The following is a 17,292-nucleotide window of genomic DNA, read 5'->3' as shown; positions in this document are numbered from 1 at the left end:
GGCTCTGAGCTGGGACCTCACAACAGGGCCTTTCATGGGTCATGCTGATGCCAGCTGTGAGCTTCATGTGGGTTCAGTGGACCTTTAATACATCTTGCAGGGGTTTCTGCTGGGAGAGACCATCCTGTGCAGTCACTTTCTCACTCCTTTGTTGTGTTTGTACTGGTAGCCAACTTGATTTCTTGCCTGCTGCCCTACAGGGCCTCGCTGTGTGCCCAGGCAAGGTGATGGACAGCAGGGGGGAGATGGAGGTGGTGAGGAGCACCAAGGGCAGTGCTACTGGGGAGGTCAGTGTCCACGTGGTCAGCACCGAGAGCACTGTGCAAAGCACCCACCTGCCCACCACTGCCTTCATCATCCCAGGTATGTGGAGCAGTCCCCTCCAGCTGCTGCCTCCCCAGCCCTGATAGCTCACACTCCTCCCAAACCTTGTGAGGCAAAACCAAGCTGCTGTTGCCATCTTGGAGGTTCTCTGTGGCTGTCCCACATCACTTGGACTGTTGGTGGTCAATTGACTCCTCCTGAGCTTTAAATGGAAGCCCTGATGTGAGGGGCCATGAGCCAGGGAAGTGCAGTGTGCTGCATGCCTGCTCTGCAGGGCTGCAGCTCCCGGGCTGCTGCATTAGCATGGAGTCCCACAACAGCTCAAACTGGGGGGGCTCCGTGAGGATCACCGAGTCCAAAATCCTGCTCTTGGCAGGACCATGTAAAATTAAACCGTAGGGACTGAGTGTTGTCCAGACACTCCCTGAACTTGGTGCTGTGACTGCTTCCCTGGGGAGCCTGTTCCAGGCACTGAGCAGCCTCTGGGTGAGGAAACTTTTCCTGATGTCCCACCTGCACTTCCCCTGAGGCAGCTTTGTTCCGTCTCCTCGGGTCCCGTCACTGGTCCCAGAAGGGGGAGATCAGCACCTGCTCCCCCAGAGGAAGGTGCAGAGGCAATGGGGTCACCCCTCAACCTTTTCCTCCCAGCTGAATGGGCTGAGTGGCCTCAGCTGCTCCTCCCAAGTCCTGTCCTTGGGACCTTTCACCATCCTGGTTCCCTGCTCTGGACACAGCTCCAGCCCTCAGATGTCCTTTGTGTGCTGAGGGGCCCAAGCTGTCCCTAAGAGGAGGTGAGGCTGCCACAGTGCAGAGCAGGACAGTCACTGCCCCCCCTCCCCCCCCCTCCCCCCAATGTCCCATGGGGCAGGGCTGGCCCATGGGGCTGCCAGGGCACTGCTGGCTCCTGTTCTACTTCCCCTCAGCCCAAAGCCCCTGAGCCCCTTCTCCAGGATAACTCTCCAATCTTGTTCCCCAAGTCAAATATATTTTTCAGGATTATCCCATCCCAGGTGCAGAATCCAGGTCTTACTCTTGTTTCATGCATATGGTGATTGGATTGCTCAGCTGTCTGGTCTATCTAGATCTCTGTGTAAGGCCTCTCTACCCTCAAGGTTGTCCACAGCTCCTCCTAATGAAATGTCATTGATAAACTTCCTTAACGGACATTAAATTCCTGCATCCAGATCATTTATAAAACGTTTAGGAGCACTGGCCCTAAACCCTGGGAACCCCACTGGTGATGTGCCCCCAGTTCCTGTAGGCTTTGAACAGGAAACCCATCATCCAGTTGTTCACCTGATGGACAATGGACTGGATGAACTCTGCACTGGACACTTTATCCAGAAGGATACTGTGAGAGGCAGTATCAAGATTTGCTAAAATCCTAAAAACCCACATCTATTGGCTATGCTTGGTCAGCTTAGTGGGGTGACCTTTCCATAAAGGGAAATTCAGCTGGTTAACCAGGTCTTCCCCCAGTGAATCTGTGTTGGCTGTGGCCAAGGCCTGCATTGTCTTTCCAGTGTTTTTCAGTAACTCCTAGAATAACCTTCTCCATCATTTTAACAAGCATTGTAGTGAGACTGACAGGCCTGTAATTATCAGGGTCATCCTTCTTACCCTTCTTGAAAATTGGGAACCATTTTGGGTGCAGCTGACTGGTGTCTTTCAGGAGGTGTTTGAGCAAAGCATGGCTGTGTGTTAGGTGAGGTCAGGGATGTTCTCTAGAAGCAGATTTCCCAGTTTTTCCTGGTGCCTCAGTTCTCACTGCAGGGAGGCCCTAGGTTGCACAGTGTGTTCCTTTGAAACATAACTAAACTTGAAGTTGCTGTCCTGGAGCAAACTCCTGTCACATTGGGGCACCCTGGGCACAGAAACTGTCTGAGATCAGTCTGAAGTAGAAACCCTTGAATGTGGATAGTGTTGGTGCCACCCCCCAGCATGAGTCATTACTGGCTGCAGATTTTTTTGCATCACTCTCCTTGCTTTGTGCTTTGGCCCACAGCAGAGCCCTCACCTGGGAGACCATGTCCTCTGGGGTCCTGGGCTGCCTTTGAGCCTTGTTTGCATCAGTGAAGTGTTCTGTGTATGCCTCTGGTTGTTTGTCTCCTTTCTTCTCTTCTCAAGCAAGCACCACTGCCATCAACCTTCCCACGAGCACCTTAGAAATCCAGCGATTCCCCCGGGAGTCCCAGAGAAGCACAGGGGCTGAGAAGCCAGAGAGGGGAACAGGGAATGAGCCCGTCACAGCTGCTGTCATTCCGCAGATCAGTGGGGTGCAGACCTGCAGCACAGTCCGTGTGCTGGAGTGGAAAGATGGGGTGGCAACTTTGCCTGGGAGTAACCTGCGGGTAAGCGTTGCCCTGGGCCACTGGGTTTGACCCCTCTGCCTCTTCCTACAGCTGTTTGTGCTTGTAAATCCCCCAGCCTGTGCCAGGCAGGGAGCACCAGGATGTGCCTGGCCTGCCTACACCAGATGGAAGATACCTCAGCTGCTCAAGCTCTCTTCCTGCCCCATCCCTATGGCCCTGCCATCCTGAGAGTTTAGCACAGAGCTCACAGAGGTGCCTGGGGGCTGCAACAGCTTTGTCCTGCACAAGGAGGCACAGGGGTGCTACATGCTGTGCAGGACATCGTCCCTTCCAAACTGCTGAGAACTTGGCTCTGCCCAAGCTGCTGCCCTGCCCCTGGGAACAGCAGCCTTGTGCTCATCTGGCAGCGCTGCCTCAAGGCTGCCATCAGTGCACGACAGCTTGCAGAAAATGCACCCATTTCTCAGCTTCTGCTCAGCCTCGGGACACCTTGTCCTCCAGCCACCCACCTGCCAGCTCCAGCTGGTGCTGGCATCACCTGAGTGCCCAGCACAGGCTGCAGGCAGGACACCTTCACATGGCTTGCAGTGCTGTGCTCACCTCTGTCCTCAGAAGAGTTGTCCTCAGACACACTGATGAGCAAACCATGTCCCTCATTTTCAGATCAACCACCCAATTACACGTCTGTGTTCCTTAACTCTTTTTCGTTGCTATTTGTTCAATAACACAGTTCCGGATTAATGAGTACGGGACACTGAAGGTGGTGAGTGCTGATAAGATGCCTACTGTGGAAGCTGTAAAGGAGGGTCACATGGAGAAAGATGGAGACTCTGAGGTGGCACCCCCCAGCAGAGACAATCCTACTGTGGCTCAGGGTAAGGGCACCATGGTGGCACTTGTGGAGTGGGTACCACCATCCAGCAGATGCTGTCTGGTGTCTCTGTGGGTAAGGCAAATGTCTGCTGCGTGTGCTGTCCTTCCTTGTCCCTCACTGATGCTTCTCTGTGTCGCAGACGTGGTGGAGCAGCCCACGCTGCCGGCAGCAGAAGGGCTGTGCCACTGTGACACCTGTGGCCGCAGACACGTGTGGGATGGGGCCCGGGAAGGCAGGGGCTTCTGCAGCGAGCACTGCCACCAGCAGTTCAAAGAGAGGTAAAGAAAGGGGCTCTGTGCCCTGCAGAGCCGGATCCATCCCTCTGCCCTTCCTCCCTGCCCTGCTCCATGTGCTTCAGTCAGGGATGTGAACGCATTGCCTCTGGCAGGTGCTGGGGGTCCCCTTGTGTTCTGCTCATTCCTGGAGGCAGGCTGGGAGAACGAAAACTTCCCCAGGGAGCAGCAGGAAGCATGAGAGCCATATTTTCTCCTGCCCAATTTGTGGCCTAGATATGATCTGTAAACACGTATCTGCTGGAGCAGGAGGTTTCTGCAGTGGGGCCTGCTAGACTGAGCAGCAGTGGAAAGCCACAAGTGACAGAGGCATTTCCAGCCCTACTCCTGACCAGTGTCTGACACTCAGGACTTGTTTTCCAGCATCTCTGGTGCAGCATAGAGCCCTGCTACTAAACTAGATCCCTTTTGATCCATCCCTGGGTTCAGGTTTCTGACACCCAAGTGTGCAAGGGTGACTCTGGCTTGTCCCTGGCTCTAACTCTTGGTAACCTGTGTGTGTACTCCATCAGGAGGGGTGGGGGCATGTATGAGTAAGAAATGGGGGGACAGCGATTGTTCAGCAGCCCCTCCCTTGCTGACACTCCAGGGAGTGCATGGCCCTCCCTCTGTGCAGGTCTGTCATCGTGGAAAACTCTGCCAGCACCACCAATGCCACTGAAATCCTCAAGCCTGTGAAGAAACGAAAGAGGAAGGACTATCAGAGCCCCTCGGAGGAAGAATATGAATCCGAGCAAATGGTAGGACAAAGCAGGGAGGGAGTGTGTGCAGCCAATGTTCCAGGGGCTGTGGGCCAGCCCTGTGTGCACAGATCTTGTCATGCTGCTCAGGGCTCTGTCAGCTGCAGGTCAAAAGGGAAACACGCTGGCCAAGATGCCAAAAAGACTTGACTGTGTGGAGATCAGGGCTCCTAGCACTGGGCTGGTTGGTTGGCATGTGGAGCACTGAGGCCTGGACGGTGCCAGGCTGTCCAGGCTGGGCTGTAGTTACTGAGCACTCTCAGCTGCTTTCTTGAGTCTGGACCACCAAAGAGAGGGCTGAAGTAGGGGAGTGTCTGTGTGCTGAATGTCCTGGGGTGGGGAGAGACTTTGATGAGGCAAGGAAGGTCTGCTTGCTAGCCCTGACTGTAGCAGGGCTAGTAGTCCATGTGCGATTGCTACCAGTCAGCACCAAAGTCCCTGCAAGCTCCCATCATCAGATTCTCTGGCAGCCCATTTCTGGGCCAGGCATTGATCAAACCATGGACCTCGTGGAGGTGCACTATGCCCCTTGGGCACCAGTGTGAGGGTACAACACACAGCCAAACATCTCTGTGTGCACCTGGGTTCTATTTTGTCTGCTCTCATGTCTAGGAGGAAAAGCAGGAAGAGAGGAAAAGCTCTGTGGAAGATTCTGCCATGAGCAATCTGGAGGCTGAGGCATGGAACGGGAGCCAGCATGGTACGGAGGGCGGGGTGAGCACTTCTTGCTGGGGCTGGGGTGTCACACTGCAGGGTTGGGCCCTTTTGGTGCTCCTGCAGGGTCAAACATGCACTGCAGTGTGCTGACACGTGGTCCTGAAGGCTTGTGAGCACCTCTGCTTGCTTGATCCTCCTCTCTCTGTCTCTTTCCGTTTCTCTGCTTTCCTCTCTTTCTCTCCATGGGAAGGGGGCATCCCTATAGACACAGCACTGGGATGTGCTGAACAGAGCTTCCTGTCCCTCCCCTTGGGAGCTCAGTTTGTTACTGGCTCCTGGACACTGTGTTTGCTCCCAGGGACACTGTCCTGAGCAAGAACAGGACTGCACCACATACGGCTTTGCCCTCCCTTGGGATGGGCTCATGGGGAATTTCCCTCATGGCATCAGGAGCTCACAAGTTTGGGAGCTGCTCATGTAGGTGCAGTACCATTGAAGCCATTTGGAGTTGTCTCATCCCATGGGGACCTGTTCTGGGACTGTATCAGAGATCTCAAAAGCAGAGCTGTCGACATGGAGGGAAAGGACAGAGAGGACACAAGCTGAGGGATGCAGTGTTTGGTTGGTTGATTTTTTTCCTCTGCAGTGTCAAGGAAAACTTTGGGAAATGCTGAAAATAAACATGTATGGGAAACCTGTTGTCTTTGAGTACTGAAGGTCATACTCAAAATGATTTTAAAATTAAACTGTACCAACTGCATACTCCTCTCCAGAGCCAAGTTCAGGGACAGTGGCAGGGGCCAGGTGTCATTAACCTCTGATGTTACACTGAATTAACTACTGTTAAAAAGGAATCACAGATCTCATACGTGATTCTCACTGAGCTCTGAGCATGTAGCCTTCCCTGCTGCATAGAAGTAAGCAGTGATGAGCTTTGTTACTTCAGCATTTTATTTTCTCTTATAGAAGTACTTCAGCAAACAAAATACACACCTGGATGCCTCAATGCAGCAGTCAATGTATGCTCTGACTCTTGGTGTATTTGTCATTCCCCAGAAGTGCAGAGCTTGTACACATGGATTCCCCAGTCATGCCTGGCACTTTTTCTATGAACTACTAATGAAGAATAGAAGTGTTTTTCACACTGAAGTGTCAGCAAAGCAGGGTTAGTCACCTTGCCCACTGAAGTTCAGCTTTAATTTCTTCCCCAAGTTTCTAGTTTTTTCCATCTCCTAAGTCCAGAGGAGGAAGGAGTTGGTCTTTTTTCCCTCTGAATTTATGGCCTGTCCTACCTGAGGCTGTCTGCCATGGCTGACCTGTAGTTGGGAATTCCTCAGCACTGGAATAGGCACAGCACCTTTGGAGTCCCTTCAGCTGCTGCAAATTAGGGAGACGAAGAAGCTGGAGAGCAAAAGACTTGGGTTGTTTCTCATAGGTCTTGGGCAAGGCCTTTATGTCCTTCTCAGAGGCATGGGTCACCTTCCTGCCTATGAAGAGACAATACTGTCTTCTTTGTCATGTAGACAAATACATCTCCAGGGCATCAGGGTGACCATGCTGTGCCACGGGGGCTCTGACAGCTGTCTCAGAGCAGAGGATGGCAGAGCTAGGATGTGAACCTGCTGCTGCTTTGACTGTCTAGGAGCCCCTTGCAGCTGGGAATGATTCCCAGACCTCTGCGTGGATCCTGCTGGATGCCCCAAATCCATCCTGTGTGGACATAGCAGATGTTCAGGCTGGAAGAGGGTCTGGTTGCACAGGGAGCCTGATGGCTCCTCCTTCACACTCCCTGGAGTCCCAGACTGGTTGGAAAGGACCTTAAAGCCCATCTGGTTCCATCCCCTGTCATGGGCAGGGACACGCTCCACTATCCCAGGTGCCTTACTAGGACATGGTTCAGGACATTTGGGTCATGGGGGCTCTTGGCTCTGCCCCTCGTGCAACTGGCCAGGTTTGCTGGAGACGGGGCTCTGGTAGGATGGTGCAGAGCTTTGCAGGGATGCAGGACCCTGTGTGAAAGCAGGACAGCCCCGAGGCAGTGGGGCAGGACTGGAGAGGCCCCTCAGCAGCGTTTGTGTGCGTTTGTGCTGCGCTCAGGTGCCAGTGAGGAGAAGAAAGAAGGCTGGTCTTGGGCATCCTACTTGGAGGAGCAGAAAGCTGTCGCTGCCCCTTTAGATCTCTTCCAGGATGTGAGTTGGGATTTTGCTGTCTTTTTCCCTCTTTCATCTTCTCTTTTCTTTCCCTTTTTTCCCCCGCCCCTCCTCCTCTCTTCCTTGCTTCCCTGTTTTGTGGGACTCTGAGCAGTAATCAAACTCCCATTGGCAGCTGGAAGTGACTGGGCAGCCTCCAGTTTTGATGCCCAGAGTCCTGCTCCCCAGCAGGGTGCTGGCCCCCATCCCAAACACCCCACCTTTGCCTAGGACACTGCTGTGACTTTGGCAGTGGAGCCTTTCCACCCCTTCCTGGAAGCCACACAGGCTCTACTGAGGCTGTGCTACAGACAAGTCAGGCCTGTGCCCTGCTCCCCAGGCTGCAGCTTTTACCCCAGGGACACCTTGCCCTGACAATAGCAAGAGATGTAAATCCGTAAGGAGGTGAAACACTGGGTTTTTTTCTATGGGAAAAACTTAAAATTTGGATGACAACATAACCTGTGGCCCACAGTCTCTTGGTCCCAGCAGCTCCCATTGCCTGCTGGCTGCTCTCCAGTGGGCTCTAGATCCCACTCCCTGTGTTGGTTTTACATTGTAGTTTAATTTTTATTTCCAGTACCAAGTAGCTTCCCAGCACAAGAATGGTTTTAAAGTGGGGATGAAGCTGGAGGGGATCGACCCGCAGCACCCATCCATGTACTTCATCCTGACAGTGGCTGAGGTAAGGAGCCTCCAATGCCCATGTTCCTTGGCTCCTCCTGGCTCTGGGGCAGGGGAGGTGCTGCCAGCTGGCCCCTGCAGGAGACAGGGCCTGTCACTGCAGGTGATGAGCTGCTGCTGCAGCACCTCAGCCAAACAAGCAGGGAGTTCTCTGCCAGCCTGGAGGGACAGGACACAGCACTGTGCAGCTGGGTTGGTCTCTCCGTCACCCTGGCACAGCATGGGGGGAGGGATTGTGCTGATGGCAACAGCTTATGTCCCTAGGACAGGTCTGAGCCCTTGAGATGGAGGGTGTGGAGGCATGCCACTGCTCTTCCTTGTGTCCATGCAGATCCACTTTCCACTCAGCTGTGTTGCAGCCAGACCAGCCTTGCCTCACAGAGCTACCCAGGCAGCCAGTGTGGCATTTAGCCAAAATCCCTACACCAACAGATCCTTGGGCTGCAGAACAGGGAGTCTTTACACTTGCTGGAACCAGCAAGGTGCTCCACCATGGCATTTAATGCACCAGCCTGAGCATCCCTTCTTTGGGCTGGCTTGTGGTGGCTTTACACTGACCTTGTTCCATGCTGGACATGCTTTGGAACTGGTTTGTGCCTCCCAGTTTGGGCACTTGCCTGTGATTGACTTTTGGCTTCCTCAAGTGACCCATGCTGAGCTGGTGTGTGGCAGGGGAGGGGCTGTGGTGCTCAGCCAGGTGATGAAGATGATGAGCAGCAGGTCTCCATGGCCCTTTCCATCTCCTCCCTCCCTGCTGGCAGGTGTGTGGTTACCGGATGCGTCTCCACTTTGATGGCTACTCTGAGTGCCACGACTTCTGGCTGAATGCTGACTCCCCTGACATCCACCCTGCTGGCTGGTTTGAGGAGACAGGACACAAACTCCAGCCCCCCAAAGGTAAGGAGTTAATTCGTCTTAGGTGGTGGCTCCTGCTGAAGGAGGGCAATGAAGAGTGGGCCAGATGTAGAGTTTGAGATGGGGACAGGGTGGCCCCATGGGGCCAGGGAGGGATGCTGGTGTACTGGGGGAGTTCCACAGGACAACATTTCATTCCATCTCTGCTTGCTCACATACTGGGGCAAAGCTCTGTTGCTCTGGACCTCCCAGTGCCACCAGCTGTGCCCCAGGGCAGGCAGGACCAGAGGAGGAGCTGTACTCTGGATTTCCACTCCAGTGCTCATATTTCCTAACACCCCTTCAAAACCACACATCAGCCCTCAGCCACGGGCTTTGGGCATCCCAAAAGGATGGATCCCTTTGGGAGGACACTGTAGATCCTGTCTGCCTGCAGCAGGATATGCTGGCAGGGTGACAGTGGGTCAGGGATGGCCAGGCTCACCCTCACATCTTCCTGGCTGTGAACTTACTGCTCTCGTTTCTCTTCCTGAGGGGTTGTAGGTTATAAGGAAGAAGAATTCAGCTGGACAAACTACCTGAAGTTAACAAAGGCTCAGGCAGCTCCTAAGCACCTCTTCATGGTCCGAAACACTGTGAGTAGTAGCATCTCCTTCTGCCTACACGTTCAGGTGTGACTCTTCCCCTCCAGCTGAGCAAAATGCTGCCATCAGCACCGAGTTTTGCTTTGTCCATCCCACACCCCTCAAGCCCAGAGTGCTCAAGAGCCAGGAGTGTGTGGCACATTTTGCTGCTCAGTATCTGTAGCTAAGACACTCATTTGATATGCCCAGAATTGGTGTTGGTCTGATTCTACTTCATCCAGGTTAATCTCACTGACAATTAAATCTGTTACACAAGTACTGATGAGGAGAAGTAACTACTACTCAACAATTGTTTGACTAAAAATACATCACCTAATGTTTCTTAAGTATAATTCCTTTGTCTCTATTTTGTATCTTTGCTGTTTCTGTGTCTGCCTATATTTGTCTCATGGAAGCTTGGGTAAGAAAAGTGGGAATATAGGAGAATGAAAATGCTGATCTTTCCTTTGTCAGCTGCAGAGGAAACTCACCATACTGTCAAATCAGCCTCTCGAAATTATTTATTGTGTCTAAACCCTGCTGTTCAATGCTGCAACAACCCCACCAGTGTGTGTGATGCAATGTTTTGCAGAGATTCTGGGTCCAAGAAATAAAGGCAAGGAAGGGAGAGGGGCCCCATCCCAGCTCCTCCTGCCATGCCTGAGGCATTGGCCACTGCTGACTGTGACCACAAACTAGTGTTTTGGGACCAAATCGGAACCAGTGTCTGTTGGAGGTTTTTTTTCCTCTTGGAATTTACTGTTTATAGAAGATCCTGAGGGTCTGAAGATCACTTTTCCTCTTTCTTTGTGTGGCCCAGCTGAGTTACTTACCCCCTTCCTTTCTCCTTGCACAGCAGCACGCTGCCCATCTGTGGAAGCCTGAGTACTCCCAGGCCTGTCTGGAGGCCAGACAGTGTCTGGTTTTGGGAGGGTTTGGGCAGGTGTCTCCTTGCAGCAGGCATAGGAAACGGTGAGGAAGGAGCTGGGGCTGCAGCTCTGAAAAAGCCCTGTCCCTCTCTCCTGCCAGCACGAGGCTTCCCCAGGCTTCAAGGTGGGCATGAAGCTTGAGGCTGTGGACCGCATGAACCCTTCCCTGATCTGTGTTGCCACAGTGACTGACGTGGTGGACAATCGCTTTCTGGTGCACTTTGACAACTGGGATGATACTTATGACTACTGGTAAGTGCACAGAGGCTCCTGGGGGGCCAGTGGTGGGGAGACACCCACAGAGGGCCCTGTGTAAGAGCTTGGGTATGTTTTCTAGGTGTGATCCCAGCAGTCCATATATCCACCCAGTTGGGTGGTGTCATGAGCACGGCAAACCTCTCACACCTCCTCAAGGTGAGTCAGTGATCAGTCAGGTGCAGCCTGGGAGTGCATCCCCTTAGGAACAGGCTTCCAAGGGTGGCATGGGAGTCCTGGGGACGCATACCTCCTGCCAAGGCTCCTGTACACATGTTCAGGTGCAGCATGGTGCTTGTGTTAGGCCAGGACTCCACTCAGAGATATGAGGAGGACCCCAGCTGTCTGTGCACACCCAGCTGTTTCTGCTTCCTTCTTCTGTGGGTTTCATGGTCCATGAGAAAATAGCAACACTTCTCGGTATCTCTCAGGTTCCTGTGTGCCTGGAACAGATTTGGTTGGCCCTCAAAGGCAGTGGGGCATTCAGGGGTACATTCTGACTTCCTACAAGCATGTCTCGCCTTCTGCATCTTCCCCCTTCCAGATTATCCTGATCCTGACAACTTCACCTGGGAAAAATACCTGAAAGAAACTGGAGCATCTGCTGTCCCAGCTTGGGCCTTTAAAGTGGTGAGTGTCACACCATCTGCTCCACCCCACCTGGGCAGGAATTTGGGTTTTCTTCATTGTCAGGTCTTTGCTTTTGAGACAGCTCTGGTGATGTTCTGTATTCTCCTGCCACAGGCCTAGGCTTTGGATCTACACTCAAGAGTTCAGATGTCAGGGCTATCCTGGGCATATAGCTCAAAATTGGGAGAAATGAGGAGCATCACTGTGCCTTCAGCTAAACAGGAGCTGAGTGACGGGAAATAATTTAGATTTGCTTGATTAATTTTTGTCTCAAACTGCACCACCAGAAGCCATGTCCAGCCAAGCGTGGTTGCAGTATAGATCCCCAACATATGTGTATTAGAGACCTTCTTCCCTGGGGTACATCTTGTTAAAGACAGCTCAAATGCAGGGAGCCTGTTCCTGCTTTCTCCTGTTGCCATCGTGAGCTAGGATGGCTTTTCCCTGGCCAGGCAGGGCTGGGAGCTGGGCTCCATGAGGACATGGTGCTGGGAAAGCTGCTGAGGGGGTGGGAGCCTTAAGCAGGGCCCTGCTCCCCCTGACTGGGCTCTTCCAGCGCCCACCCCATGGCTTCCTGGTCAACATGAAGCTGGAGGCGGTGGACAGAAGGACTCCTTCCTTCATCCGAGTGGCTAGTGTGGAGGATGTGGAAGATCACAGGATAAAGGTGGGTGCTGGAGCTTCAGTGCTGAGCCTGTGTCCAGGCACTGTGCTGGCTTCCTCCTGCCCTTCCCAGCTCACTGGCAGTGTGCAAATGTGGGCAGGTCCAAGTGCCTGGCTCCAGGAGTGGAGAGCCTTGTGCTACACTTCAACTCTACCCTGCTGCTTGCTCTCAACTTCAGAGGGCTCCAGGGCTCCTCAGAGAGGTGTGCTGGCATTTGAAGGGTGACCCCTCTCTTGCTTCCTCAGGTCCATTTTGACGGCTGGAGCCATATGTATGATTTCTGGATTGATGCAGATCATCCAGACATCCATCCCATGGGCTGGTGCTCAAAAACAGGACACCCATTGCAGCCTCCTCTCAGTAAGTGCTGCACCTGTGCCAATCCCTCCCCACAGGGCACGAGCACACCAGACACCACTGTCACTGCCACCTACCCGTGCACAGAAATGGGAGGGCAGATTCTGGCTGAGAATGGGCAGGGAGGAGAGGCCACTCCATGGATTTGTCAGCTGGAAAAGCCCTCCTTGTTTGGTGCAAGGGAGCCCAGAGCCCTGGCTCTGCCTGGGCTTGCAGCCATGACAGCCTTTCTCCTGTTCCTCTCCTCTGGCTGCAGGGCCAAAGGAACCAGCCTCCTCTGCCCATGGGGGCTGCCCAAGCCTGGGCTGCAAGAGCATCCCTCACTCCAAGAGCTCCAAGTACAGCTTTCACCACAGGTGAGCTCCCTGGCATGGCCTGGAGGGCACAGCTTCTTCCCTGCCAGGCTGAACCAGCTCTTCCTCTGCTCCTCCTCACCTGCTATCCCCACCAGCATCCAGCCCTTCCCTGCACTCATACCACACCTGCTCTGCCACCTGCTCCCCCAGGCCAGGCCTCGGGACAGCACCAGAACCCAGATAGAGGAGCCCCTGCTTGCCCCTCCTGTGCCTGTCCTGCAGCCCCAGAGTCCCCAAAGGTGTTGTGTGTGTTCACCTACCATGGGCAGCTGTGGGCATAGAGAGGACAGTGCAGATGCTGTGCACTGACACCAGCTCTGACCACGCTGTTCCCCCCACCCCTCTTGGATGCCTTTCCCTGTCAGGCTTTGAGCTGAAGTCCCAAGAAGGATCAGTGCATGGTTCCAGCTCAGGCAGTCACTTGAGGGACCTTTTCCAGGGGAAGCCAGGCTGGGCCTAGTGCCAACCTCAGCTCTAGGCTGGTGTCAGGAGGAGCCAGTATGGTGGAGTATCCATGGGGATGTGGAGGGCAGGTCCCATCCTCATGAGGATTGAGGATCGGCTTCCTGAGGTTCTCTGTGCTGGCCATGCTCCTGTCACACACTTACTGCTCACTCTGAGGCTGATCTGGATGCCTGTGGGGGCAAGGGAAGACTGAGACTCTGGGAGCCTGATGAGCTGCTCCATCAGCACACTGGTGCCTTGTCCAGCATTGCAGGATGGCAGAGGGCCAAGGTTTGTACCTGGAGGGACTGAGTGTGCCCTGCCCCTGCCCCAGCAGCCTGGTCTTGGGAATTTGCTCAGCACATCTTTCCTCTGCCTTCCATGGCCAGGTATGGCTGCCCATGCTCATGCTCAAGGGCAGAAGGGTGGCCCTGCTGGCTCATCCCCTGGTGCTGCTCCAAGCTGGACCCAACTCTTGTGTCCCCTCTGTTCTCTAGGAAGTGCCCCACACCAGGCTGCGATGGGTCAGGCCATGTGACGGGGAGGTTCACAGCCCATTACTGCCTCTCAGGGTGCCCCCTGGCAGAGAAGAACCAGGGCAGGCTGAAGGCTGACTTGTCTGACACCGAGGCCTCGACTCGCAAGAGGAGCCCCATGGGTTTCCCTCAGCGAAAGAAATCTCGGCACCACGGGAGGTAGGGGCACGGCCGGCAAGCCCCGTGTGAGTAGGGCCCCTGTGCCACCACTGCCCACCTTGGCAGGGGTCACCAGGCCACAGAGGCTCCTTGGCCTTGTTCCTGCCAGCTCTGCCGGGCACCTCTCTTGCTTTTTCTTCCCACGGTTTCTGGCTTTGGCTGTCAACCTTTCGGGTCAGGGTCCAAGGGGTCCCTGCTCCCACAACTGAGGCGTTGCTCTGGGCACTGGGGAGGAGGGCCCTGGGCCAATCCCAGCCCAGCCGGACATCAGTCTTCCTGTCTCTTTAGAGGGAGACCTCCAAAGTACCGGAAGATGCAGCAGGAAGACTTCCAGAGTAAGTGCCATCTTCTGCCATGGTGTCATTGCAGGGCAGAGATGGATGAGCTGGGGTGGGTGGGAGTGCTGGGGCCAGGTCTCCCTTGGCTCACACAGGTCCACCCCTAGTGAGGGGGCTTGTGGTCAGCTGCCAGAGAGGACCTTGGATAAGGGACGTCCCTGCCTTGTGCCAGGGCTTACAAAGCTCCCTCGGAATCTTTGAGTGCTTTATGGCACAGAATTAGGATCCTCTCTATGGCGGTGTATTTTCTGTGGTGCTTTGTCCTCTTCTGACAGGGATAGTGGGGAGCTGTGCCCCAAAATTTCAGTGTAGTTGAGAAGTGCCAAATTATTGCTGCCACACTGAAACTGATGCTGGACAGTTGGCTTGGCATTTAGTTCTGATGCCTGGCAGAAGCAGATGCCTGATGTGTATCCAGCATCCCTTTCACCATGGGCTGTCCTGCCACCTGCCCCACTGCTGGGCGTGAGTGGAAAATGAATTATTAGAGGTCATGAGAACAAGGCAAAGCCAAGCTTGTCTCAGGTTCTTTGCCCAGCATCCCTAATCCCACCTAAGCAAACACTTGGATACCCTTACACCCTGTTGGCTCAAGGGACAGCCACTAGCTCTTGCTACCTGCATGGAATGTTCTCATCCTTTACCTCGTATCTCATGTTGTGCTTTATCCCCAGCTATTTCTTCAGACAGTATGCACCAGTCACTCTTCATGTCTGCCCTGTCTGCCCACCCTGATCGCTCCCTGTCCCTGTGCTGGGAGCAGCACTGCAAGCTGCTGCCAGGGGTGGCTGGCATCACAGCAGCCACGGTGGCCAAGTGGACCATTGATGAGGTGAGGTGCTTTGGACAGCTTTGTGCTGGCCCCTGATGGGCTGGTGTGGCTGAGAGTGCCCAGCCTGGCTGTGCAGCACCGTGGCACATGCACCAGGCACTTCAATGGCCACGTCCCTGGGCTAGCGAGGAGGGGTCTACTGGACATGTTGTCACCTTCTTTCACTTTCTTGGGCAGCTGTGGTGACACCTGTTAAGGCCTGAGTAGGTGGTGGAGCTCTGGCACCAGCCCCAGCAGCGCCAACTCTCAGACGCTGGCACAGGCTGCCCAGGGCAGTGGTGGAGTCACCATCTCTAAGAAGTGTTCAATAGGTGTATGGATGTGGCACCTGGGAACTTGGCTTAGTGGTGGCCTTGGCAGTGCTGCTCAGTGGTTGGCCTCTATGATCTCAGAGACAACTTGAACCATCCCCTGATGTCTCCGTTACCCCCCTGGTGGCCCTCTCAGTCCAGTGCCTGTGCCTAAGGCTAGGGGTGGGCTCTGGCATGGGAGGGGAAAGCACCTGCAGCATCTGTCCCAAGAGCCCCGTGGCACCTTGCAGGGCTCAAAATGGGAGGATGTGGGCTCAGCAGAGGTATCCAGCCAGAAACATTGCTCCGTCTTGACATTTCTCTCATTTATTCCAAGGTTTTTAGCTTTGTGCAGACTCTGACAGGTTGTGAGGACCAAGCCAAGCTCTTCAAGGATGAGGTAAGAAGGGCTGGCAGATGAGAGCAGGTGGTCAAAGACGGCTTTGTGCCGCCAGGGCTGGGAGGAATTAGCTAGTGGCCTTCCTGCAGTGGCTTGCTGCAGTGAGGGCACATCCAGTACCTGGCAGGGATCGTGCCCTGCAGCCCCACTGCATGGGAGTGTGCAGCTGTCTGGCTGTGCCCATCCAGGGCAGGAGGGGACCTGCTGACCCCCAGGGAGCTGTGCTGCCCTGTTCTCCCAGCATGGGGGATGGAGGGCCCCTCTGAGTGGATGCAGATGGGGGACAGGAGGAAGATGGTGCTGCAGCCTTAAGAGCACCATCACCACCTGAGGGGAGCTGCTCCTCTTTACCCTTTCATCCTTCCCCTTCTGTCCCTCTCACCAGCACAGCAGTCATGTGGCACTGCTGCCTGTCAGGGTTGGCATTTTTGGACCCTCTGTGGGCAGACGTGTGGGGGTGGCTCTGACACCTGGGGCTCATCCTGCGCACTCCGGGTACAGCCACTGTCACACCCTGTCCAGGAATGGCCCATGTGCTTTAAGTGTGCTCATCTGGCAAAGCTGAACTGGGGCAGCATCCATGGGTTCTGGTCCCTGGAGCAGGGAATGGATAACTGCTTGCCCAGAGCAGGTTGTGGTGGCTCTGTGCAGTGCCCATGGGGCTCCTGCACAGAATCCAAATCTGGCTGCAGTGTGGGCTCCTGGGACGGCCCCTGGAAGGGCTTCTCCCCCTCTGCCCTGTTCTTAGGCGCATGAGCCGCCAGCTGGGGTTCCCCTGGGGCAGTGTGGGAGTGCTGTGGGTGGCCCCTGCCCTGCTCTCTGGGGTCACCTGTGGCTTCTACCCAGGTTGTGCTGGTGCTGGCTGTCCCCAGGTTTGCAGTGAGTGCCTTTGTCCCCGCTCTTCTCCCCAGATGATCGATGGCGAGGCGTTCCTCTTGCTGACGCAGGCTGACATCGTCAAGATTATGAGTGTCAAGCTGGGCCCAGCACTCAAGATCTACAATGCCATCCTCATGTTCAAGAATGCTGATGACACCTTAAAGTGACTTCTCTTGGCCCAGCTGGGACCCTCCCTCATCACTGGTGCTGCCAAACTGTCTGGTCAGGACAGGGATTCCCCCAGCTGTCCTGCGCGTGTCCTCCTGGGTGCCACATCTCCACTCTGCCACCAGTCCATCTCCCATCCTCTTCCTTCCCTGCTGCCCATCTGCAGTGCTGGCCCCAGGCTGGCCCCAGGCCTCGGGGGTGTTTGCAGGGAAGGAGGGTGGAGATAGCACTGGCCCATCTTAGTGCCACAGCTTTCCCCATGTCCTGCTGTGCCTGCCCCTGGTCAGGGGTGCTGGGGGCTGGGGGAACCCTGTAGAGGGGCTGACACCTGCTCAAGTCACCCAGGCAGGGGGGAAGGGACTCACTGCCTGCATCCATGCTCACACCTGCTTCAAGGCTGCTCTTGCTTTTGCTCAGCAGCTGAGAGAGATTTACGGTTTTTCCTTCTGTGTGTTCCTCTGGGGGTAACTGTGCTTGCACCATTTCCAAGGGATGTTCTTAGGA

General features: G+C 54.8%; 1 protein-coding gene across 1 annotated transcript; it reads left to right on the top strand.

Moving 5' to 3' along the window:
- The first annotated feature begins 227 nt into the window (after positions 1–227).
- Positions 228–16,827, top strand: L3MBTL1 (L3MBTL histone methyl-lysine binding protein 1). Its single transcript, XM_062504897.1, has 22 exons — positions 228–363; positions 2,452–2,675; positions 3,367–3,511; positions 3,650–3,788; positions 4,420–4,543; positions 5,156–5,257; position 5,297; positions 7,298–7,389; positions 7,970–8,074; positions 8,835–8,970; positions 9,463–9,563; positions 10,581–10,732; positions 10,818–10,894; positions 11,280–11,365; positions 11,922–12,032; positions 12,275–12,389; positions 12,643–12,742; positions 13,684–13,881; positions 14,170–14,216; positions 14,894–15,051; positions 15,679–15,741; positions 16,653–16,827. Exons 1-22 carry the CDS (start codon positions 228–230, stop codon positions 16,785–16,787), a joined length of 2,547 nt encoding a protein of 848 aa, XP_062360881.1. The 3' UTR covers positions 16,788–16,827.
- The last annotated feature ends 465 nt before the right edge of the window (positions 16,828–17,292 follow it).

Source organism: Cinclus cinclus, chromosome 18 (assembly GCF_963662255.1).
Source record: "Cinclus cinclus chromosome 18, bCinCin1.1, whole genome shotgun sequence".
Classification (NCBI taxonomy): Eukaryota; Metazoa; Chordata; class Aves; order Passeriformes; family Cinclidae; genus Cinclus; species Cinclus cinclus.
This window is presented reverse-complemented; position numbering and strand designations above follow the sequence as displayed.

Excerpts from the sequence above, each read along its gene's own strand:
- L3MBTL1 (XM_062504897.1), top strand. The coding sequence starts at position 228 with ATGGACAGCAGGGGGGAGATGGAGGTGGTGAGGAGCACCAAGGGCAGT. Across the intron at positions 3,789-4,419 it reads CACCAGCAGTTCAAAGAGAG|GTCTGTCATCGTGGAAAACT; the intron begins GTAAAGAAAGGG and ends CCCTCTGTGCAG. Across the intron at positions 10,733-10,817 it reads GATGATACTTATGACTACTG|GTGTGATCCCAGCAGTCCAT; the intron begins GTAAGTGCACAG and ends TATGTTTTCTAG.